The 24836-nt window shown below is 37.2% G+C and overlaps 1 protein-coding gene across 5 annotated transcripts in view; it reads left to right on the forward strand.

Moving 5' to 3' along the window:
- The window catches only part of LOC126504150 (zinc finger protein 709-like), a 93598-nt gene extending 68809 nt beyond the window's left edge, over positions 1 to 24789 (forward strand). For 2 of the 5 annotated variants that reach the window (XM_050146202.1, XM_050146203.1), the window contains exons 2-3: positions 11937 to 11994; positions 12667 to 24789. In XM_050146202.1, coding sequence (XP_050002159.1) covers positions 11937 to 11994; positions 12667 to 14566 — 1958 coding nt within the window. In that variant the 3' untranslated portion in view covers positions 14567 to 24789. Of the gene's footprint in view, positions 1 to 3950; positions 4076 to 11606; positions 11734 to 11936; positions 11995 to 12666 lie in introns of all 5 variants that reach the window. The other 3 variants (XR_007592517.1, XM_050146201.1, XM_050146200.1) reach the window with 3 other exon arrangements.
- The last annotated feature ends 47 nt before the right edge of the window (positions 24790 to 24836 follow it).

Genomic DNA, 24836 nt, shown 5'->3' on the forward strand with positions numbered 1-24836 from the left:
GCATGAAGCTGAGACCCACGATGGACGTAGGCTAGAATCTTCCCGGTAAGCGCACCTTGGGGTGCTTACACACATCATTAGAAATGGGCTAGTCCAGGTGCGAGAATTAGCCTGTAAGGGCTAGAGTTCATGGGCCAAGCAGTTCTTTAAATGAATACAGTTTGTGTGTTGTTATTTCGGGCATGAGCTAGCCAAGCGGCCGGGGTGTTGGGGACGCAGCCCCGCCGCCGCTCCTATTTCAACACTTTTCAGTTTCAGCAGGTCCCATTTGTTAATTGTTTCTCTCAGTGTCTGTGCTGCTGGGGTTATATTTAGGAAGTGATCTCCTACAACTTATAAACACTTTCAGTAATATAGCAGGATACAAGATTAACTCAAAAAAATCAGTAGCCCTCCTGTACACAGATGATAAAAGGATCCGAAACAAATTCAGAGAAACAACACCATTCACAATAGCCACAAGTAGCATAAAATATCTCAAAGTAACTCTAACCAAAGAAGGAAAAGTCGTGTATGACAAGAACTTTAAATCTTTGAAGAAAGAAATTGAAGAAGACACCAGAAAGAAGAAAGATCTCCCATGCTCTTGGGTAGGTGGAATTAACATAGTAAAAATTGGCAATCTTACCAAAAGCAATCTACAGATTTAATGCAATGCCCAGCAAAATCCCAGCAAAATTTTTCACAGATTTCGAAAGAATAGTACTCAATTTCATATGGAAAATCAAAAACCCAAGATAGCCAAAAGAATCCTGTACAACAGAAGAACTTCTGACGACATCACAATTCCTGACTTCAAACCCTACTACAGAGCTTTAATATTGAAAACAGCCTGGTATTGGCATAAGAACAGACACGAGGACCAATGGAACTGAATAGAAGACCCGGATATTAATCCACACTCCTTCGAACACCTGATTTTTGACAAAGAAGCAAAAAATATCAAATGGAAAAAAGAATGCATATTTAACAAATGATGCTGGCATAACTGGATATCAACATGTAGAAGAATGAAAATAGTCCCATATCTATCACCATGCACAAAACTCAAGTCTGAATGGATCAAAGTCTTCAACATTAAGCCAGCACACTGAACCTTATAGAAGAGAAAGTGGGAAGTATCCTTGATTGGGTTTTATGTGCCAAATTGGCTGTTTCCTCCTTCAGAGTGCTGAATCTTCCTTTAAATAAATTACTATTAGTCTGTAACATTTCCAAAAGTACCTCAGTTTTCCAAGTTTTGTTAGTTAAATTGTTTGTATCCTCCTTCAGATTCCCAACCTCGTGTTTGAGAAGCTTGGTACCAGTTTGTACCATTTCTAAAAGTATCTCAGTTGACTGAGTTTTGTTAAAGTGGTCATATCTTTCTTCAGATTTCCAAACTCTTTCTTGAAAAGTTTGGTATCAGTTCTGTAAAGACTTTACCATTTCTAAAAACACCTCATTCTTCATCCTATTGTCAAACCATATTTTTAAGAAAAAAAATATTGAGGACAAGACTAATCCTCAGAATCAAAAATAATGATGTAGAAGGGACATCATATAACTGTTGTAAAGCCTCGCACATGGTGTAAGTAAAGAGGATATTGAAACCTTGGACAGTTAGGTTGTCTGACATATTGCCCCTTTTAAATTAGCAACTTATGATCTATGTTTAGAATATTAAATTTTACATGTGGTTTAATTAGCTGGATTAGGTGTAATAACCATTACCTACTAGTAGATGTTGCAGGCTACCTACAAAACTAACCTAGCTAGGTTATTAATAGAAATCACAACCTGTGTGTCCTGTAGTAGGCCCTGATCGGTTGGTCAGCAGCAAGAAAAATCGCCGCTTCATGAAAAGTCTATATCCAAATGAACTTCTGGCTCCATGCACAGACCACAGTCAGCTGAGGGAGGGGGCTTATGCCTAGTCAGGTGCACTCCGAGCTGGTGGCAGACAATAGAGCCAGCTCATTCTAAAACCAAACGTTTGGGCACAGGATGATGATGTAAGTCACAAAACAATCCCACACCAGTTCAGAATTATGAATAATAAAAGGGTTATTATTTAAGGGAAAAATTTACAGATCACTGTCCTTGACAATAGTCCTGTATGTGAACAGGAACCGAGTCTAGCAGCTGGAGGCAGGAGCCAGAAGCAAGAGAACAGGCTCATATTTACCACTGCTTTTACAGTGTTAGAGATGATGCCCAAGTGGGCTGGTACCTTAAAGGCTATTGACTGAAGGAGCAGAATGTGTTCCCACAGAAACTTTTTTTCAATAATCTTCCTAAAATATCCAAACTGTGGATATGAACAGGGTTGGGTCACCAATTATTGCCTGGGGCTTTTAAAGATAGATTTGGTGTCTAAGAATGAACAGCAGGTTCTGTGTTTTGACAGAAAGGGGGACATTTGGAAAGCCTTGCTCCCTGCATATGCCCTTTCCCATCATGCCTCTGATCTTAATCATATGCCTTATTCACATGAAAAGTGGTAAAAAGACTTTCCTTAGATGCTAATTTTGAAAACATAGTTTGACTTATGGTACATATGCCCCAAAATGGCACATTACTTTCAGGCCATTTTTCATTGTTCCCAGATGTGTTTCAAAATGCAGTTAGATATAAGGGATTAATAAGGTGTCTGAGGGGCTAACACATTGCTATTTTTCTTAAACATGAAATCTGATAGCAGATGTGGTTCAAGGTTATATACAGATGATTGTTCAAAGAATATCACAGGGTGTTGGGTGCAAAACCCAAGTAAAGTCTCAGGTTGTTTCTCTTGTTCTGTCTCGCTATTCTCCCAGGGCCTAGAATTAATTTCATACCAATTATAACTGCTTTATCATCACCTCATGTCTTAAAATTTTAAGCTTGCTTATACTCTTTTTCACTTACTAAAGTACTTCATTGTTTTTAAACATGAGGTTTTTTTTTTTTACGTTCCTGGTCCCACGGCAGAATGAAACTAGGTTATTGAAGAAATTAGAAAGTAATGGCCTCCATCTTACTTTAAAACTGAATCCTTGTTCTACTCTGAGTCTTCCTGATCTGTGTGTCTTCTGTAAGCATTTCTTTCATCATTTTTGTCTAGACTGCATCTACCAAATGGTCCACTCAGATTTGCTTTGTCTTCTATGATGATCTCTCTCTTGCTCGCTCTCTTTCTCTNCTATATTAGGGTTTTCCTATTGCTGTGATAAACTATCTAACAAAATGAATTAAGGCAGAAAGAGTTTATTTCTTCTCATAGTTGAAGGGTTCAGTAAATCGTGATAGAAACCTTAAAGCAAGAGTGTGAAACAGATGGTCAAATCATGCTGTGGGATAATCCTTTTGTATACTGTAAAGATTTGTCACCCATTTGGTTTAAGAAAATGCTGATTAGCCAGTAGCTAGGCAGGAAGTGTAGTTGGGGGCCACCAGACTAAGAGAATTCTGGGAAGAGGTAAGGTAGAGAGCTAAAGACCATCCAGGCACAGAGGAAGTAAGATGAGAATGCCTCACTGAGAGAAGGTACCAAGCAACATGGCTCAACATAGACAAGAATTATTCTTAATTTGAGTTCTAAGAGCTATTTAATAATACGCCTGAGCTAATAGACTAAGCAGTTTATAATCAATATAAGCCTCTGTGTGTTTCTTTGGGACTTAACACTGAAGGACCAAGGTACAGAAACTTCTGTCTACAAAATCATAAGCACAATCAACAATGTGTGGCTATATGTTCGTCAGTTCCTTTCTTCTTCTAATATAATCCTGCACACAAGTCAGAGACTGCTTCCATGCACCGTGAGTGGTTTTTCTCACATTAACTCATGTAATCCCTATAATTCCTCATGTTAACCTTTATCTGCATAACCACTTAGAAGTGTCTTCCGAAGCACATGTGCTAGACAGTTCTGCATCCTGTCAACCTGTCAGGTAAAACCACCCATCCTAATATGTGCACTGTTTTAGGAGTCCGTGACTTTTGAGAATATGGATGTGAACTTCACATCAGACAAATGGACTTTATTGGATTCTAGTCAAAGGAAGCTCTACAGAGATGTGATGAAGGAAAACTATGAACCTGATCTCCATAGGTAAAACACACTATGATTCCTTAGCTTATTCATTCAGACAACTGTTTCCTGCTTACGTGTTTAGTAGTCTCTGGTTTGAAATATCGAAAGGGAACATGGAGTGAAGTTAATGTGCCTGGTCACATCATAAAATTTAGAATGTAATAAATTTTTATAATGTTGACTAAGTCATGATTTCTTTGGGTTTACTTCTAGAGAAAACACATGAAGAAAATGTTGAAGAGGACTACCAGAGGCTCAAGAGAAATCTAGGGTAAATTATACTCAAGAGAGAGAAATTCACATCAAACATTTGGGGATGATAAGACAACTGAGAACCTAATATATTATCCAAATATACCTAAGTATAAATTAATTCTAACATAGATGTTTATAAAACTGCAATTGGATTTGATCATTAAGAATTTGAATATCCCATCTCTGTAATTTCTGAATGTTACCAAAGTGTGCTGCAATATTTAACTATGTAAGAGATTTTTCAGTGGTTCATTACAAAAAAACTTCCTCATACTCAGAAGTACTTAATGTATTTTTATGATGTTTTCTCGGGGCTTTATCTATAAGAGATGTTTGTTGTTGTTGTTATCTTGGTTTTTAGAATTATTTGTTCTTCATGCATGCTTTATTTGCATGTATGTCTGTGTTCAGCTTTCATGTAGTACGTGAATACATTTTGACCTCTTTTGAAGGCCAAAAGAGGGTATAAAACCTCCTCCAGCTACTGCTCATCTTGGCTACTGTTAAACTGCCTGCTGGGGCAAAAGCTCCCCCTGCACTGTTGAGCAAGATTACAGGATGTGGGATTTGGTCTAAATGCTTGGGGCTTCCCTTAGGTCCCAAATAACTGAGTGTAGTCTCAACTGGCTGAAATAAATCTTTTTAGTTGGATATTTTAAAAAAGAAAGAAAGAAAAAGAAGGTGTAAGATCCCCATCCCCTGATGTTGCAGTTACAGACAGTTGTGAGCCACCCATGGTGCTGGGAATCAAGTGTGGTCTCTCTGGAAGAGCCATCAGTCCTCTAAACTTCTGAGTTACCTCATTAGCGTCAGAAGAGCTATTTTTAAATTTGCTTTTTATTGCTGAAATAAACACTAGGACTGAAACAGGAATTAGAGAAGGACACTGCTTATTGAGTTGCTCCTCAACACACTTCAGTTTCATTTCTCATGGAACTCGGGCCCATATGCTAATATATGGTACCCAGAGCAGACTAGGTTCTCACACATCAATTACAAATCAAAAAAAAAAAAAAAAAANGATGACTGTAGCTTGTGTCAAGTGGACAAAACCCTAACCAGCACAATTGACTCCTTGTGATCTTGACATACAAATTCACCACTATTACACCATAACTTTTCCTTTTCTGTTTGTCCCCATGATTTCATGTTATTATCACAGTATAAATCAGAGTGTAACTTTAGGAATCTCCATAGTCTTAAATAAAATTTATACACTTTAAATATTTAATGTCTCTTAAATCCAAAATGTCTCCTCTGTGGGCTCCTATAAAATCAAGTATAAGATATGCACTTCTTATTTCAAAAGGAAAGAAGCAGAGCACAGGTACAATTAGCTCAAAGCAAACCCCAAATTCAACATTGTTAATCACATTCTGTAGCTCGGTGTCCTTCATCTGGGCTTCACGCATGATAGTCTAGTCTCCACAGGGCTTAGGGGACACAACTTTTCTGTCCTGCTAGCCACAGCACACATCACTTGACTCCTAGACTCAGACTACCTCAAGTCCACAACTGCTTCTGTCCTTGGCAGTCATCCATGGTGTTGGCATCTCTCTTCTGCTAGGACCCATACAGGTCGCAGCTTCCCCTTCACTTTCTGATCTCTCTTCTCGAATTGAAGGAAATATTAACAGCATTTGAGATAATTCTGACTAATAATAGTTAAAATAATTACATAGAAGATGAGAAGGCCAACTTGGATAAAGGAAAATATCTCCAGAAGTTTTTTATAATACAGGATTATTTGAGTTATGCTGGAGTTTTTTTGTTGGTATTGTTTTTCTTTTGTATTCAAAGGAAATTGAGTATGTTTCTTTCAAAGTATGTAAAGAATTTTGTTGGGACTTTAATGGAGATTGCATTGACTCTAAAGATTGCTTTTGGTAAGGTGGCCATTTTTACTATGTTTATCCTACTAATTCAAAAGCATGGGAGATCTTGCCATATTCTGATATCTTTTGCGATTTCTTTCTACAAAGGCATGAAGGTCTTTCACTTGCTTGGTTAGAGTTATACCACAATTATTTGATGTTGTTGTAAAGGATGCTATTTCCCAGATTTCCTTCTCAGCCTGTTTGTCATTTGTATATAGGAGAGCAACTTTTTTTTTGTTACTCTTATCCAGCCACCTGAATAAAGGTGTTTAGCAGCTGGAGTAGTGTTGACTGAGCTTTTTGTCCTGCCCAATCCTTGTTCTGCCTGGTTCCTGCAGTCGTTAAGTCTCAAAGAAATCACACAGAGGTCTATGTTAACGATAAATTGAGTGGCTCATTAGCTCAGGCTTCTTATTAACTCTTGTAACTTATACTACCCCATTCTTATCTATGTTAGCCAAATGGCTCAGTACCTTTTTCTGCGGGATAGGTCACATCTTGCTTCTTCCATGTCTGGACAGGACTGGGGAGGAATGGGCTTCCTCCTTCCCAGAATTCTCTTGTTCTCACTCACCCACCTCTACTTCCTGCCTGGCTACTGACCAATCAGCATTTATTTAAAATATAATTGACAGAATACAGACTATTCTCCCACACCAGAGGAGTTCCCTAGTAGACTTTTTGGGATCTCTTGTATATACTATCGTATCATCTCTAAATAATGGTACTTTAACTTGTTCCATTCTATTTTGTATCCCCTTGCTAGAACTCGAAGTACTATATTGAATAGGTATTGATAGACAGTCTTGTCTTTTTCTTGAATAGAGTTGCTTTGAGTTTATCTTCATTTAATTTGATGTTGTCGTTTGATTTGTTGTATACTTCTTTATTATGTTTCAGTATGACCCTTTTATCTCTGATTGCTCCAAGACTTTCATTGTGAAGGGCTCTTTGATTTTGTCAAAGGATTTTCAGCATCTAATGAGATGACCGTGTGGTTTTTTTTCTTCCCGTTATTTTGTTTCTATGGAGGCTTACATTGACAGATTTTCTTATGTTGAACTAACTGTGTATCTCTGGATCATGGTAGAGGATCTTTTTGATGTGTTCTTAGATTTATTGAGTATTTTCATGTCAATGTCCGTGAGTAAAAATGGTCTGTAATTCTCTTTTCTTGTTGAGTATTTGTGTGGTTTGGGCGTCTTGCTGACTGTTGGCTCATAGAAAAAAAATGGCTGTGTTCCTTCTGTTTCTAGTTTGTGAAATAATTTGAAGAGTATTGGTATTAACTGTTCCTGTAAATGCTGGTAGAATTTTACCTTCAAACCATCTGTCCCTGAAAGTCTTTTCATTGAAAAATTTTATTGAGAAACTTTTCTGGCCATCCAGTGGGACATGTTCCTGATGACTATCTTGAATATCACCATAGAACCTTCATCTGGTGACAGATGGAGATAGAGACAGAGACCCCATTGCAGCACTGGACTGAGCTCCCAAGGTCCATTTGAAGAACAGAAGGAGGGAGAATATGAGCAAGGAAGTCAGGACTACGAGGGGTTGGTCCAGGGTGCCTGAGCTAATGGGAGTTCACCAAAGCCAGCTAGACTGGGACAGAACGAGCATGTGATCAAACTGGACTCTCTGAATGTGGTTGACAATTGGGACCGACTGAGAAGCAATGATAATGGCACTGGGATTTGACTCTACCACATGTGCTGGTTTTTGGGGATGCTAGTCTGTTTGGATGCACACGTTCCTAAGCCTGGATGGAGGGGGGGAGGGCCTTGGACTTCTTACAGGGCAGGGTACCCTGCCCTCTCTTAGGATTGGAGGGGGAGAGGGGAGAGTGAGTGTGAGAGTAGGAGGGAAATGGTAGAAGGGGAGGAAGTGGAAATTTTGAATGGTATTATTTATAAAGCATTAAAATAATCAAAAATTATTGATTACTATTGCTTTAGGAGGGATTGGTCTATTTGGACTTTTTATCTGATCTTGTTTAAACTTTGATAAGTGGTATCTATCAAGAAACTTGTCCATTCCTTTTTTCAATTTTATGTAGTAAAGCTAGTTGAATATGACCAAATGATCCTACAGAATTCTTCAGAGTCTGTTGTTATGTATTTTTTTTTGTTTCTGATTTTGTTAATTTGGATATTTGCTCTCTGCCTTTACTTTTGATAAGGGTTTATCTATTTTGTTGATTTTTTTTTGATGTACCAACTCTTTGTTTCATTGGTTCTTTGGGATTGTTCTCTTTGTGTTTTATTGATTTCAGTCCTCTATTTGGTTATTTCATGCCATCTACTGCTCTTGGTATATGCTTCCTTTTGTCCTACAGCTTTGTGCTGTTAAATCTGGTATGTTTTAAGTCTTGAGTATAAGATCTCTCCAAATTCTGCATAAGGAACTCAGTGTTATGAACTTTATTCTTAGTACAGCTTTCATTGTGTCCCATAATTTAGGTATGTTGACCATTTATTTTCGTGGAATTCTAGGAATTCCTTAACTTCTTTCTATCTTTTTTTTTCTTTGATCAAGTGGTAATTCAGTAGAAAGTTGCTGAGTTTCCATGAGTTTGTAGGCTTTCTGTTGTTGTTGAAATCCAGCTTTAATACTTGGTATTTCAAAAAGATACAGGGGTTATTTCAATTTTTTATATCTGTTGAGACTTGCTTTATGGCCAATTAAATAGTCAGTTTTGGAGAATGGTTATAAGAAGGTAAATTCTGTGTTTGTGTATTTATAGATATCTGCTACATCTTTTTGAGTCATAACATCTGTTTCTTTATTTTTCTGTTTAGTTTCTATCTAGATGGCCATTGTTGCAATTTGTTAATAAGATATTGATACAGCCCTATAAAGTTCATTGTTCCTAGAAGGATGCCCAAAAGTTGCTAGGTTCATTGTTCAGAGAGAGTTGTGTGTTAGCTGCAAGTATTACATCTCTGGATGGAAATGTATCCTGACTGTTGGGAAGTCAGGTTATACCTGCAAGTGTTACAGCTCTGGAGAGAAAAGTATACTGACTTATCAGGAAGCCAGACTATACTTATGGCTGTTTTGGGACAGTATGCTGAATATCTACAGCTATGAGGAGAAAGGTATCCTGACTTGTCTGAAAGTCCGGCAATACCTACCTACAACTGTGAAGGGAAGGTATTTAGGATACCTACAACTTTGATGAGAAAGGTATCCTGACTTGTTGGGAATTCAGGCAGTGCCTGAAGCTGGGTTCAGGTGGGAGGTAGTCTCCTTGCCAGATGTGGGTCCTGCATGTCCAGTTTATGCAGAATACTGTGAATCAGTCCAGGGAAGAACAGTTTCTTGCTCAAATGGTTAGCGCCTTGTCACATTGAAGGCAAATTTTGTAATGAGTTTCTTCAGTGCCCATAAACCTCTCCAAAGTAATTGGTGCTGCCAGAAGCAGACATGTGTTACTTTTGAAAAAGTCTAAGTTTTTAAAGCCTTTTAAATGCCATATTCTCTAGGACTTTGAAGTGTTGGAGATTATCTAACTGAAAAATATCTCAGTATATCTAGGAAACATAACTTACATAATTATAAGTTTGACTATTGTTAATGACTATATTAATCTGTAATTTTTAATTATGCATTACATTTTTAAATGAACTATATAAATCTAATACTTTAAGCAAGACTAGAAATATACATGTAACAAAATTGACCTAATTTTTTTTCCGAGAAACCAAAGTCCATACCAATTTCTGTATCATATCCCACCCCACCCTCTTTTTAAAAAGGACTATGACTGTTAACCACTTCTAATCAACTCACTTAAAATGAAAGCAAACAATTATAAACAAACATTTACGGTGTTTGTACATTGTTTTTTCCAAACTACTTCCTACTGTTGTTGGGTGAAGTATTTTTAGGGTTCATGGAGACCTTTTTGGGTGGTTCTTGTTCCATCAAAACACATTGGCCTGGAAGGAATCCACAGGTGCTCTTCATGTGTGAAAACAAAAGCAGAACATCTTTATCAAAGTTAACATATCCTTAAACTCAAATTTGGAAGTCAAGATACTTTTAACATATATATAGGTTTAGTTTATCAGTCCGTAGAATCAAATGTCTCTTTGCAGTGAAAATTTCAAAGAAAACACAATAATATGCACAATCCAGATACTCTGTGTATTTTTCATTTTTATGTGACTTATTTGTTTTATATTATTTTTACTTTCTCTTCAAATTCTTTATTTTTTTAAAACTTTCTTTTTATACGTGTCTATATTTGTCCTCTCTCACCGAAGCCTGTGCACATTTTTGAAACATTATGTCTCCTTTAGAGGGGTTTTATGTCTAAATCTGTCCTATTGTGTATCTGAAATCTTTTTCTAACAAGGAGATTTTTCTTTGTTTAGTTTATTTACGTGGTAAGCAGTATGGTTTCTGAGTCCCTGGATGTTGAATCTGCCTCTCTCAGCCTTTCAATATGGTGGAGGTACAATTACCACTAGTTCTTTAAACCATGTTCGCACCCCAGCTCCAGCAAACATGTTGCTGCATACTGCTCACAAACCCCGTAAGTGCTCCACAGCAGGACCTCCTGAAAGAGCCAGAATCATTCCAGACACAGCATGATCATCATAATGCTATGTCTTAAAGGAACAGTGTCTCTCCGGGCCACCAGCAAACAGATGCTCTCTGGGAAAAAAATGCAGTTACCAGGAAGCTCCAATTCGACTCCTGTCTAGAAACACTTTTTTAAATGCTTTTTGGGGCTTTATGTAGATGTATGTTGCTAGATATTGGGCACCCTTATGTAGTTACAAATATTCTCCATTCCTCTAATTGCCCTGGACCAGTTTCTCTCCACCCACTGGGTCCTGATCATTACCTCCTACAGTTGCTTATGAAATAACTGCTTTAATATTGATTATATACTCTGACCTATTAGCTCAGCCTTCTTATTAGCTAACTCTACATCTTAAATTAACCCATTTCTATTAATGTGTGAGTCGCTATGAAGGTGTGGGTTACTAGAAGAGTTTTGGTGATTTTCTTCTTCAGCAGCTCATGGCATCATCTTGACTCCACCTCTTCCTTCCTCTATCGCTGCTTGGATTTCCGCATTGCTCTACCTTACATCAGGCTTTTCCTCTGGCTGTCACCGATTATTCTGAGGAGAGTGACTTAAGGCAGAAGCAGTTTATTTCATATCACAATTGAAGAGTCCAGTTCATAAAATTCAGAAGTGTGAAGCTGCTAGTGAGTGACACACTAATAAATAGTAAATGAGACAGTGGGTCATCAAGTAATCAAGATGGCATCTCATGGTATTCTTCACTAAATCCTATTGATATAATAATTCAGAGGTTTCTTAAGAAACACATGCAAGATGATTATGTATCCTGTCAGTGAAAATTAACCATCCTAATTGATATATGTACTCATAGGATCCAGTAAAATTTGAGGATGTGGCAGTGAACTTCACCTCAGAAGAGTGGGCTGTGTTGGATTCTAGTCAAAAGAAGCTCTACAGAGATGTGATGAAGGAAACATTTTTGAACCTGATCTCCATAGGTAAAAAGTACTACATGCTCCCATTGCTTATTCAGTCAGTGAACAACCGTGTCATACTTATGCATATCATGTTGATATTGAATTCTTGAAGTGAAAATGTGGTGAATTTAGTGTGCATACCCGTATCATAAGAACTAGATTGCAGTAATTTTTATGTTGACTATGAATGTGTCATAATGTATTCTCTGGATTTCTTTTTCTAGAAAAAGCACTAGAGGAAAATATTGAAGAGGACTATAAAGATCACAACAGGAATATGGGGTAATTTTTTATTCAGTAGAAAATAATTTATATTATACATTTAGAACTCAAAGGACAATTGAGAACATGCCAAGTGCTCCAAATACACCTAAGTGAAAAACAAGTCTACACAAATTCTTGTAATGGAGCATTGTATTGTGACATTCAATATTTGTGTATTTCATGTCTTTAATCTATTAATATTACAAATATGTCAAGTGGGACGGAAGGCAGAAAAAAGTGTTTCCAATGGATTATTACACAAAACATCCCGTCATGTGCAAAAGGTTTTAGTTTCTGTTCATACTTATAAGGCTTTGAGCATCAATGCTGTGCTTTGTCTGCTTTCTTTTGCTGTGACAAAAAAAAAAAAAAAATTCTTCTTATGAATCCCTGTCATTAAATCTGGTTTTCTTAAGGATTAAGAATTGTTCTTAACCTCCAAGCCTGTGCTACAGCTTTTTCATAATTCTTAGAGAAGTAAAGCCAATATTCTACTTCTTCACACATGGCAGGTTCTTTCATGTCATATCAATTGTCCTTGACATTGATACCATTATTCTCTTCCCTCTGAGATAGTATAGTTGTATTCCACACAGGCCAGCCTCCAATATTTCTCTTGGCTACAGTATTGTTTTTCTCATTTATTTATTTATTTATTTATTTATTTATTTATTTATTTATTTTTTGCAGAATTCAGGGGATTGAGAAAGACCATGGATATGAATGTTATACTGAGTGTGATAAAAACCAGCAATCTATTCTAGAGAGTATGATCAATAAAGACATGCCACCCAGAGTAAAAGCTCATGAGACTTCATTTTATGTAAGAAACATTATTGGTCATTTATCCTTACATGGGTATCTCAAAGAAAATACTAGAGGAAAACCACCACTGTTTAAGGGAGCTGTGGCAAAAGCTTTTACACATCAGAAACATTGGAAAGATAGCAGTTATTCTGAATCACTTCAAGTACTTGAAGCTTCTCCTGAAGAGAAACCCAGTAAAATTCAACAGTGTAATGAAGCCTGTAGGAGTCTCTGTTTTGATCAGCCTCAGGAGAGAAGTCATACTGAAAATAAACCCAATGAGAATGTCTTAATGAGATGCACATATGACCAGAATGATGAAGGAACCCATAAAGAAGTGAAACAATTCATATGCAATCTCAGTGAAGAATCCTTCCTTGATTCCAGCGATCTTACCAACCACGAAAAAAGTCATATTGAAAAGAAATGGTACATTTGTAGGGAATGTGGCAAAACATTTAAATATGCAGCATGTTTTGAGAAACATAAAGTAACTCACATAGGAGAGAAGCCATATGCTTCCATACATTATGGAAACTCCTTCACCCAGTTCAATCATCATAACAGTCATGAAAGCAGTTACACTGGTCAAAAACCTTATGCTTGCAAGCACTGTGGAAAAAATTTCACCAGTTCTTCTTATCGAAACATTCATGAAAGAATTCACACTGGAGAGAAATCTTATCCATGTAAGCATTGTGGAAAAGCATTCAACCACCCCAGTAGTCGTAACAGACATGAGAGAAGCCACACTGCAGAGAAACCTTATGCCTGCAATCATTGTGGAAAAATGTTTACCAGTTCTTCTTATCGAAACATTCATGAAAGAATGCACACTGTAGAGAAACCTTATGCATGTAAGCATTGTGGGAAAGCATACACCAATTCCAATGCTTGTAGCATTCATGAAAGAATGCACATGGCAGAGAGGCATTATATATGCAAGTATTGTGGGAAAACCTTTTCCTGTCCCAGTCTTCTGAATACACATGAGATAATTCACACTGGAAAAAAGCCTTATGTATGTAAGTATTGTGGAAAAGCCTTCAACCACCCCAGTAGTCGAAACAGACATGAAAGGAGCCACACTGCAGAGAAAATTTATGCCTGCAAGCATTGTGGGAAAAAGTTCACCAGTTCTACTTATCAAAACATTCATGAAAGAATTCACACTGGAGAGAAACCTTACGCATGTAAGCATTGTGGAAAAACATTCACCAATTCCAATACTTGTAGTATTCATGAAAGAATGCACACGGCAGAGAGACATTATACATGCAAGTATTGTGGAAAAGCCTTTTCCTGTCCCAGTCTTCTGAATACCCATGAGATAATTCATACTGGAGAAAAGCCTTATGTATGTAAGCATTGTGGAACAGCCTTCAACAATCCCAGTAGTCGTAGCAGGCATGAAAGGAGCCACACTGCAGAGAAACCTTATGCCTGCAAGCATTGTGGGAAAAAGTTCACCAGTTCTACTTATCGAAACATTCATGAAAGAATTCACACTGGAGAGAAACCTTATGCATGTAAGCATTGTGAAAAAGCCTTCACCAATTCCAATGCTTGTAGAATTCATGAAAGAATGCACAGGGTTGAGAGTCAATATACATGCACGCATTGTGGAAAAGCCTTTTCTTGTCTCAGTCTTCTTAATATTCATGAAATAATTCACTCTGGAAAAAAGCCTTATGCATGTAAGCATTGTGGAAAAGCCTTCAACCACCCCAGTAGTCGTAGCAGACATGAAAGGAGCCACACTGCAGAGAAACCTTATGCATGAGCATTGTGGAAAAACCTCAACAAGCCAGTAGGTGTAACAGACATGAAAGGAACCACACTACAGAGAAGCATTGGACTTATATATGCATGCATTGTGGGAAAACCTTTTTCTGGCGTAGTCATCTGAACATCCATGAAATAATTCATACTAGAGAGAAAGCCTTATGTAAGTAAGCATTGTGGAAATTCGTTCAACAACGCCAGTAGTTAGTTATAACAGACATGGCAAGAGTCACACTGCATAGAAACCTTGTTCGTATAGGTATTGCAGAAAAAGCCTTCACCAATTTCACTTCCTGTAAGACTCATGAAAAGAGTTCACATTAAAGAGAAGTCTCATATATTTAAGCATTGTGGAAAAGCATTTATCCACTCCATTCAGCTGAACATGCATGAAAGGGTTCAAATTGGAGAGAAGGCTTTTGCATGTATACATTACAGGAAAACTTTGAACACTTCAACTTCTCCTGATTTGCATGAAAAAAAAACAAACTTGAGGAAAAACCTTGTGTGTGTAAAAGATGTGGAAACTGTTCATTCTATTGACCTTAACAGGCATAAAATATTTCACTTGAAATGAAAGCTTTATGCACATAAGAATTGTGGAAAAGCCTTCAGCTGCTCTTGTGATCATAACAGACATGAACCTCTTCACACTAGTCAGTAGCCTAATGCGTGTAACCATTGTCAGAAATCCTTTACTAGATTCATTTGGTACAAGAGTAAAAACATTCACACTGGATAGAAACCTTTTGTATGTGCACATGGTATATGAACTATTTCTTTGTTCTTGTGATTTTTAACAAGCATAAGGATCTCACACAGTGTCTGTAATGTGGGAAAGTCTTCAGCACATCCAGCTTCTGTAACCCGCATGCACAGGTTTACAGTGGAAAGAATTCTAAAGCATATATCCATTTAAGTATTGTCCAAAGCCTTCAGAGTTCCTGCTGCCATTCTAAAGAAGTCACTCTGGAGACAGACTTTACATGTATAACCATGTGGAAAATCTTTTAACATCCACAGTTCCTACTATACTCAATAAATTGTTCACTTTGTGAGAACTTTTATGTTTAGAATAAATGTGGGAAAATAGTCAAAGGGTTTAGAATGAATAAAACTTAAAAGTGTCCTCTTTGGTAGCGTGTTCCGGATATTCTGTGTTTTACATGAGCTAGTCATGATTCTTCCCAGTAAATGTGATTATGTGCATTGCCTCCCTGGATGTTACATGGTGGAAATAATATATCATATTCTGAAGCTGTCTTCTAACAATCACATGTACACTTAATATTGAACACACACATACATATCTGTGCACACACAAACACAGAGAGACACACAAATGAGTAAAAAATAGCATATTCATAGAGGTGGAGAAAGAATTAACAAATAAATTCCAATGTAGAACAAAAGAGATTATGACAGATACTCACCAAGAGCCCATAGCTCTTAATCATCCTCATACATATCTACCAATGAGAACAAAGTTTCAAAAAACCTACTGGGCCATTTTTCAAGTGAACTTCTACTGCGGTTGTTTTCAAACCTACTACACTAGCAATAATTAAAAAAAATGACAGAAATTATTGCACTTACTATAATTGGTTTTCATTTATATGTACTAAATATTAGGAGTTAAATTACAAATATACACATTCCATAATCTCTTTCGTGCACGTGTCCTCCAAAATACCCATTTACTTTCAACCCACATTTGTAATTTTGCACATCAAGCACATGACTTATGATTCTTTTCTTGCCCCGGGAGTCATGTACATACACATGCCAAACACACATGCACATACATGAAAACACACAACTCTTATACTCACACTACGTAAAAATGAGTAGTTTAAAAACTTTTCATATGTGTTTTCTCTTTGGAGGTCTTCACAAATCTATATAGAGAGGAGTGATTTATTCTTCTAATATTCATTCTAGTGTTTGAAAATACATATTTTTCTTGACCGGTTGTTATTATGGTTTACTGGTTTTACTGCTGGTAATAATTGAGTGGTTTTTTTTTTCTACCACTTAGTAAAGTAAGAGCTTTTACTTTGGAGCTACTTATTAAAAAGAAAATTTTTAGCTAAGTTACAACTTGATCTCTCAATGTACTGTTTACAAACCATATGTTTCCTTTCGAAAAAGCTTTGTGATGGACAACAATGAATATTGGCAATAACCTGCAGTTTGAGAGAGACCTTAGTTGCGCCTGGGCCGGGAAATAGAAGGAAAGTGTCCCATCCTTGGCACTAATTTCTCATTAGTAACCAATGGCACTTGGGGCAGAAGTAATCATCAATGGAGAAATATCCATTGAGTCATCTATATTTTTAACTATGGTTTCAAACTAGCTTTCTCTGTGACGTGGATGGTGTGATTTTTTTTTACCACATACACATACACCCTATTCTTCAAATCTTAAAACTACCGTCTTTGCTTATACCTTTTAACCCACTGTTATACTCTCTCCCAATATTTTTGTGATGTGTTCTAACAAACTTTTCTTCCATCTAATTGTCCCTATTTTTATTGTCTTTCCTATACACATGGTTAAATAAACATGGAAATGTGGTAGCTAGGATCTACATACAAGAAAAAAATCTTAGCATTTTTCTTTCTGTGTCAGGTTTACTCACCCATGATATTTTCCAAATCCCATCTAACTGCCCTCAAATTCGATAGCTTAAAAGTTTATAACCATGTACCAATTTTTCACTATATATATTTACCACATTTTCAGTATCTACACATAGTATTTCTCACACCTTTGTTCTGAAAAACAGTGAGGATAGCATTACTACACATTCAAATTTCACTAAGTACTGTTGAAAACTGGAAGATGTGCCTTTGTTATTGTCCTATTAGGATGCATTAGAAAAAGCACAATGTGTTTGAGATTTATCTGGGACAAACTAGTACTCCTTATTTGTGGGGGAGTGGGGCAACAAAATGCTGATGATGTTTCTATAAAAATATATTTACAAATCAAAAGAAATTCAGCTCTGGGTAGTACACAATCACATAATGTTCTATAATCCATTACTTTTGGGGCATGCTCTACGAAGAAATTAAAAATTTCACAAGACGAGAGAAGGGAAACTAATTAGCACTGTGACTTCTGTGCCTCAGGAAGTTTGTCATTATGTGTGCTGGTATCAGAAAACATTTCTCTCACTAGACTGACAAAGTTTCAACTTTGCATCCAGTATAGACACTGGGATATTACACACATAGATAGTCATCTGTGTGTGCTTTGAGCAAACAGATGATTTTAAGCAAAATAGATTTTCAAACCACCCAATGTCCTAATGATTTCCATGCATATTTGACCACCAGACACCAACTGCAAGGGCTGTGTGTTGCCTAACTGATGATGAGTCTCACCATGGTGGCTTGTTGGAAGTGCACATGTATATGTAGCTAGTCTGGGAACTTAATCAACCCTCTATGCCATGTCTTTTGACTATTCTGATTTATTACCTTATTCCACCTCTTGAAAATTAATCTCTAGCTAGATTTTGTCTTGCTCAATTTCCATTTGTTTTGATGGGTAGGTCGGTAAATATCTTCAATACCAATAGTAAGTTAAATTTTGAAGATTTTTGTTATTGATTTGCTATTTAGCTAAGGCTTGCCTTGAAGATGCCTCTTGCTTCAGCCTCCCAAGTTCTAAAATGGAAGAAATGTCTATTCACAGTCATGTGGAAATGATAATTTTCACTTTGTCTAAGAATTTCATGTATGAAGATATTACAGAACAATGAACTTACTAAGAACATAAATGTGGAGATGTGTCAGCAGTATAGATAGAGCTCTTGTGTTCTTGAGGATGAACAGAGTTCTTTTCCCAGCAGCCATGTTGAGTGCCACACACACACACACACACACACACACACACAGTTATAAATATTTTAAAAGAATGCAGTCTAATTCCTATGGTTTCTCTATGTTAAAAAGTCCCATTGCTTTACTTCTACTGATATCCTTTGTGTTGCATAATCCCAGGCAGAGAGGCAAACGATCATGTGTGAGGGGAAATGAACAAGAGACTCTAACTCCTTCAGTGAGCCCACTGTAGGGATAATTCATGCCTTTCGTTTCATACTGTGAGGTAGAGGGAAGGAGAGAGAGCGGGAGATGACGAGAAAGAGTGTCAATGTAAGTTTAGGTGTATGTGTCCCATAGCGTATATATGGCGGTCACAGGACAACAGAGCAGACCTGTACTGTAGACTAGTCTGTGATAATGACACTGTGGTGCAAATGAGTACTGAATTTGTTAACAATGTTGTCTCTGTGGTTTCAAAAGTAATTTGTTGCAAACTCAGTTTGTATTGGAAAATTAGATGAACTTCAGAAAATGAATGTTTGGTGTCATAGTGTACTAATGAATTTTGTTGCAATTTTATTCCAAGTTCCCTTGGAAGAGTGAACTTCAGTTTAGATATTGTATTGGTCAGTACAGCCTGTGGCCATCCATGTCTGTGAGGGATTCTTTTGATTGGTGGCTGGGGGACTAGTACTATTTGGCACCACTATCACATGGCAGGTGGTCCTGCGCTATATAAGAAAGTTAGCTGTTCATGATTCAGTCTACAGTGGAGCCACTAATCAAGTTCTTCCATGGTTTCTGCTCATCTTCCTGCCGTGGATTTTCTCAGTGTTGGACTGTGACATGGATGTGTAATCCAAATTAACCTTTCTTCACTATGTTGCTTTTGGTCATGGCATTTATCACAGAAAGTAAAAGCAAAATAAAACACAATAATTTCAGAAAACTCTGTGATGGGTCCTAATCTTCAAAGATATTGTGGAAAGATTTTAAAGTGATTAAATCCCAACTGTTTGATGCTGTTATAATCCAAAATATTAGCTTTTGAGAAGGTAGATTTGTACAGCCTTGTTTCATTTTCCTTTCCTCTAGCATCTTGAGGAGAGGATGATGTAGATTTAGTTACCTTCTTTCTTTGCTGCAGTATAATCAGTGAATAAAGCTCATATCTCCTCTCCCATAGTCTTAGTTCCCTCCAGTTATTTATTGTCTCATATTTTCTCTAGTCTTGTTGATATAATCTTAAAATTTTCAGTCTTTTTTATTGAAGGAAGGGATTACATGATTGTAATACCAAGCAAGGAGACTAGGAAAACACGCAGATTAATTGCTCTGTTGGGGCCCTGGAGGTCAGCAATTGCTTACTCTGGTATAAACCATGACCAAGATATGCTCATGTGATTGAGGAAATCTGTAAGCATCATAGAAGTAAGGTCTAAAAGGATGTCCTTTAGGGCTTTTATCGGACATGGCTTCACACTCTTAAATAAATATTGACTTGTAATCTTTATCAAACATCTACTGGCTCGAGATACAAATGTGTAAAAGGAAATACACATCACAGCTAAAAAGTAATTATTCTGACTGCACTAAATTTTATAGTATTTTTAAATCATTTAATGATGAAGCTCCCATACAATAAATGTAGAAAGGAATACTAGACCGCCAGTGCTGGTTCTTTTGTTTTAGAGACATTTTGCAAAACATAACCATGGGATTATAAAGGAAATTTAGCTCACCTCTGTCTCAAATACACAGTGGCAAAAAAGTTTACATTTTCCCACAACATTTTAGATTAAAAAATTAATAGCCTATCCTCTTGAGCAAACTACATATTCTTCTGGGGAAAAAGTTAAGGTCAAACCCAGGTAACACAGGTCCCAACTGTCAGTCTTGGAAACCCTGGTCCTGGGTGACTAATGTGAATATGTATTTGAACAGAAATCATTTTATCCAATTATCAGTAAATATTTAGGCCTTCATTGTAGGCAAATTAACTGGAATTGAGCAGTGGAATATCTACAGTATATGGAGTGCATTCAAATACTCAGCCTCAGCGACACATAAGTTTACCTGCTATTAAATAAAGAGAATTTAATTCTCTGCCACAGCAACTGGTAAAATATCTAAATGAAATATTTAGGGCTCTATTCAATGTTTGATAACATGTTATATTGCCATTTATTTATTTAAAACTCTTCATTTTGACTATGAAAAAATAACTTTCAATGATGTAGAAGAGCTAACATTCGTACAGAGATGTTAATAATAATCTATTTACAGAAAATATTAACTTGATTTCCTTTGTGGTGATTCTCATGCATAACAAAAATAATAAGTCTTAATTTTGTTTTATGGCATTTTGGATGCCTCTGGATAATATTCGTTGTAAATCATTTTTGGACAAATTGCTATGGATACCTTTTCAAAAATATGTTTCTAAAATTTTTAATGTTATTTTTTATGTGTATGGGTGTGTGTCTGCATGTCTGTGCACCATTGCGAACTTGGTATTGTGTGTGTGTGTGTGTGTGTGTAATTTCATTTCCATGGTGAGAATGAGAATGAAAAAACATCCAAAACCAAAAAAGAGTCACAGTCAAAATCCAAGTATTATTATTCCATACAAGTAATATTGGCTATGCTAAGTATTAAAATCATAATAATTAATATCTCATTTCATTTTTCTAAGATTAAGAAGCATCTTATCTAAGATAAATTTAACTTACAACATTAAAAAGGACTGATGGCCTGTCTATTATGCTCTCCTCTTTATTTCTTTACATTTTTAAACATAAACTATCTTTTCCATTTAACACACCAATCCCAGTTCCCACTACTTCCCCTTCTCTCATTCCCTCCACCTACCTCACCACCTCACTCCCCATCCACTTCTCAGAGAGGGTAAAGCACATTGCTTTGGAGAAGGTCCAGGGCCCTCCATTCCAAAAAAGCTAGTAGAAGCAGTAGGGATAAATCCTGTTGCCACTGCCAGTGTCCCCACAGTCTGTCCCAGCCATACATCTGTTACCTACATTCAGAGGTATAGTTTGGACCTATGCTGGCTCCTTCTTTGCCTGACTGGTGTTGGTGAGCTCCCATTAGCTTAGGTAAACTGTTTTAGTGGGTGTCCCCATTACAGTCTTGACCTCTTTGCTCATATTCTCACTCCTCCCACTCTTCGACTGGACTTTGTTTCCTCAGTCTAGTGATCTGATACAGGTCTCTGCCTTTGTTTCCATCAGTTGCTGGATGAAGGTTCTATGGTGATATTTAAGATAATCATCAATCTGACTACAGGGCAAGGCCAGTTAGGGCACCCTCTTCTCTGTTGCTTAGGGTTTTAGCTGGGGTCATCCTTGTGAATTCCTGGGGATTTCTGTAGAGCCTGGTTTCTTGCTAGCCCCCAAATGGCTCCCTCAATCAAAATATATCTTACCTTCCTCTCATCTCTGCTTTTCCTCCAGTTCAACTATCATATTCCCTCAAGTTCTCCCTCCTCCCTTTCTCCCTTCCTCTCCCCCTTCTGCCCTCCCTACTCCCCCCACCCACATGCGCCCAGTTTTTTAGGCAATCTTGTCTATTTTGACTTGCTAGGTGGATCTATGTAATGTTTTTCTTAGGGTCCATCTTCTTACTTAGCTTTTCTAGGATCATAAACTATAGACTCAATATCCTTTGCTTTAGAGTTAGTATCCATTTAGGAGTATCCATACTATATTTATCTTTCTGGGTGTGTGTTACCTCACTCAAAATAATTGTTTCTAGTCCCGTCCATTTGCATGCAGATTTCAAGATTTCATTGTTTTTTACCTTTGAGTAGTACTCCATTGTGTAAATGTACCACATTTTCGTTATTCAGTATTCAGTTGAGGGGCATCTAGATTGTTTCCAGGTTCTGGTTATTACAAATAATACTGCTATGAACATAGTTGAAAATGTCCTTGTAATGTGATTGAGCATCTTTTGGGTATATGCCCAAGAGTGGTATTGTTGGGTCCTGAGGTAGTTAGATTATCAATTTTGATCAATCTGTTTTTATGCCAATACAAACTGTTTTTATTACTGTAGCTGTATAATGAATCTCAATATCAGGGATGGTGATACCTCTGGAAGTTTTTTTATTGTACAGGATTGTTTTGGCTCCCCTGGGTTTTTTGTTTTTCCATATGAAGTTGATTATCTTTGTTTCAGGATCTGTGCAGAATTGTGTTCGGATTTTGAAGGGATTGCTTTTGGTAGGGTTGCCATTTTTATTACGTTGTTCCTTCCTATTCAAAATCATGCTCTCTTCTTAGAAGACTGACTTTCCCAAACTTTGATTATTTAATTTCCCAAATTAAAATAAATTTTAGAAAGTGGCTTAAATGCTAAGCTGGTGATGTCTGTTCAGTCTAAAAGGCTTACCAATAATCAGGTGAGGCTCTATGTTTTGGACATTGAAGTTTTCTATTTAGATCACAATCATATCTTTAAAAGAATAAGCTTTAGATTAAAGATTGCTAATTCTGGTAAAATGTGGTTTTTGTTTGTTTGTTTGTTGTTTGTTTTTAGTTTGTCAAGAGAGAGTTTCTGTATAAGTACCCTGGCTGTCCTGGAACATGCTTTGTAGTTCAGGGTAGCTTTGAACTCACAGTGATCTATCGACCTTTCCTTCTGAGTCCTGGAATTGAAGGTATGTGCCTCCACCACCATGGAACTCTAAAGTATGCTTTAATCAACAGATTAATTTAAAACTGAGAAACGATGCAATTCCTTAGCTTTAAAATTATCTTCATTAAATATTTATATAAAGGTACTCTTTATATTTACTTTGTTTTATAAAACTAATATGGTACTATTTGGTTCATAAGTAGGTGGTCACATTAGGCTGGACAGTGGTGGCACAGCAATTAGGAGGCCAAACCATGTGGATTTCTGTGAGAGCAAGGCCAGCCTTGTCAACAGAGCAAGTTCCTGGAAAGCCAGGACTACACAGAGAAGCACTGTATAAAAAGAAAAAAGAAAAGAAAAAACAAAAATAATAACACAGAGAGACACAAACACAAAAGAGTTCCTATTAATTATAACTTGCAGGTTGACCGAAATTTCTTTTAGTTCATAGTGTATTTTTTTTGCGGGGGTGGGGGGTTCAAGACAGTTTCTCTGTAGCTTTGTAACCTGTCCTGGCACTTGATTTGTAGACCAGGCTGGTCTCAAACTCACAGAATCCACCAGCCTCTGCCTTTTGGGTGCTGGGATTAAAGGCGTGTGCCACCACTGCCTGACTCATAGTGTATTTTAACATTTTTAAAAGTTAGGTAAAACATTAGTCAATATGTTTTTTGGTTATAGTTTTCATTAAATGGGAGAGATTTCTAATTTACAAATCGAGTCCTAAGTCAAGTTTATTTAAAAATCTGTCACTGTCAAGTTTAAACCAAGAGTTATACAAAGGACAAAAAAATATTTTCTTTAGAAACTGTTAGATGTGAACAGTACCTTGGAGGTCCTGTGGATTTGGGTTTTGTTTCAACAGTGTTAGGACAGAAAAGATCCAGGAGCTCCCTCTTTGTTAGCTTGCAGTCACCTTACAGTCCCTCTAGCGGCATCCTCTGGGACTATAGCCTCACTGCCTTCAGCTCCTAGGACCAGCCAGCAACATCTCTTTGCAGTTAGATCCACACTGATGATCAGCAATGACCTTGTGGATTCCTCAGAATTATTCCACTGAAATGGAAGCTGCCATGGACCCCCCTGGTGGTCTTGCACTGCCAGGCCTCCTACACCTACCTGTGTCTGGACTACTATTTTGATTGGCTTGATGTGGCTCTGGAAGGTATAGGCCCCTTTTCTACAAATTGGCCAAGGGTAAGTTCGAGGGTGCCAAGGATCTCTTCAAATTACAAAACAATAGCTGTGGCCACACTCTCTTCTAGGATGTGCAGAAGCCCTCTTAAAGTGAGTGAGGTAAAACCCAAGAAGCCATGGAACCAGTCTTGGCCCAGGAGAAGATCCTCTAGTAACCCCTATTGTATCTTCATTCCCTGGCTTCTGCCTGCAAAGACTCAGTTCTGTGACATCTTGAAAAACCACCTCCTGCATGAGGAGGTGAAGCCCATCAAGAAGATTGGCAGCATCCTGACCTACTTCCCTAAAGTGACAGAGCCAGACCCAAGCAGACTGGCCATCTCTGGGTGACTACGTCCTTAGGTGTTTCACACTCATGCATGATTTGGATTTGGAGTTCTCCTTGCCATCCAAGAGGCTGTGGCTTTGTCTTTGTACCAGTCAGCCGGAGGACCTCCACCTGAACCTTTCAAGACATTAGGCAGCTTAATAACTGCCATGGTGTCCCTCAAGCCTTGGACTAAGTAAAAATAAAGCTTTGTAGAACAACAATAAACAAACAAACAAATAAATAAATAATATTCAGTTAAAAAAATTTAAAT

The sequence above is a fragment of the Alexandromys fortis genome, unplaced genomic scaffold (genome assembly GCF_014885135.2).
Source record: "Alexandromys fortis isolate MF-2015 unplaced genomic scaffold, M_Fortis_MF-2015_v1.1 scaffold_42, whole genome shotgun sequence".
NCBI lineage: Eukaryota > Metazoa > Chordata > Mammalia > Rodentia > Cricetidae > Alexandromys > Alexandromys fortis.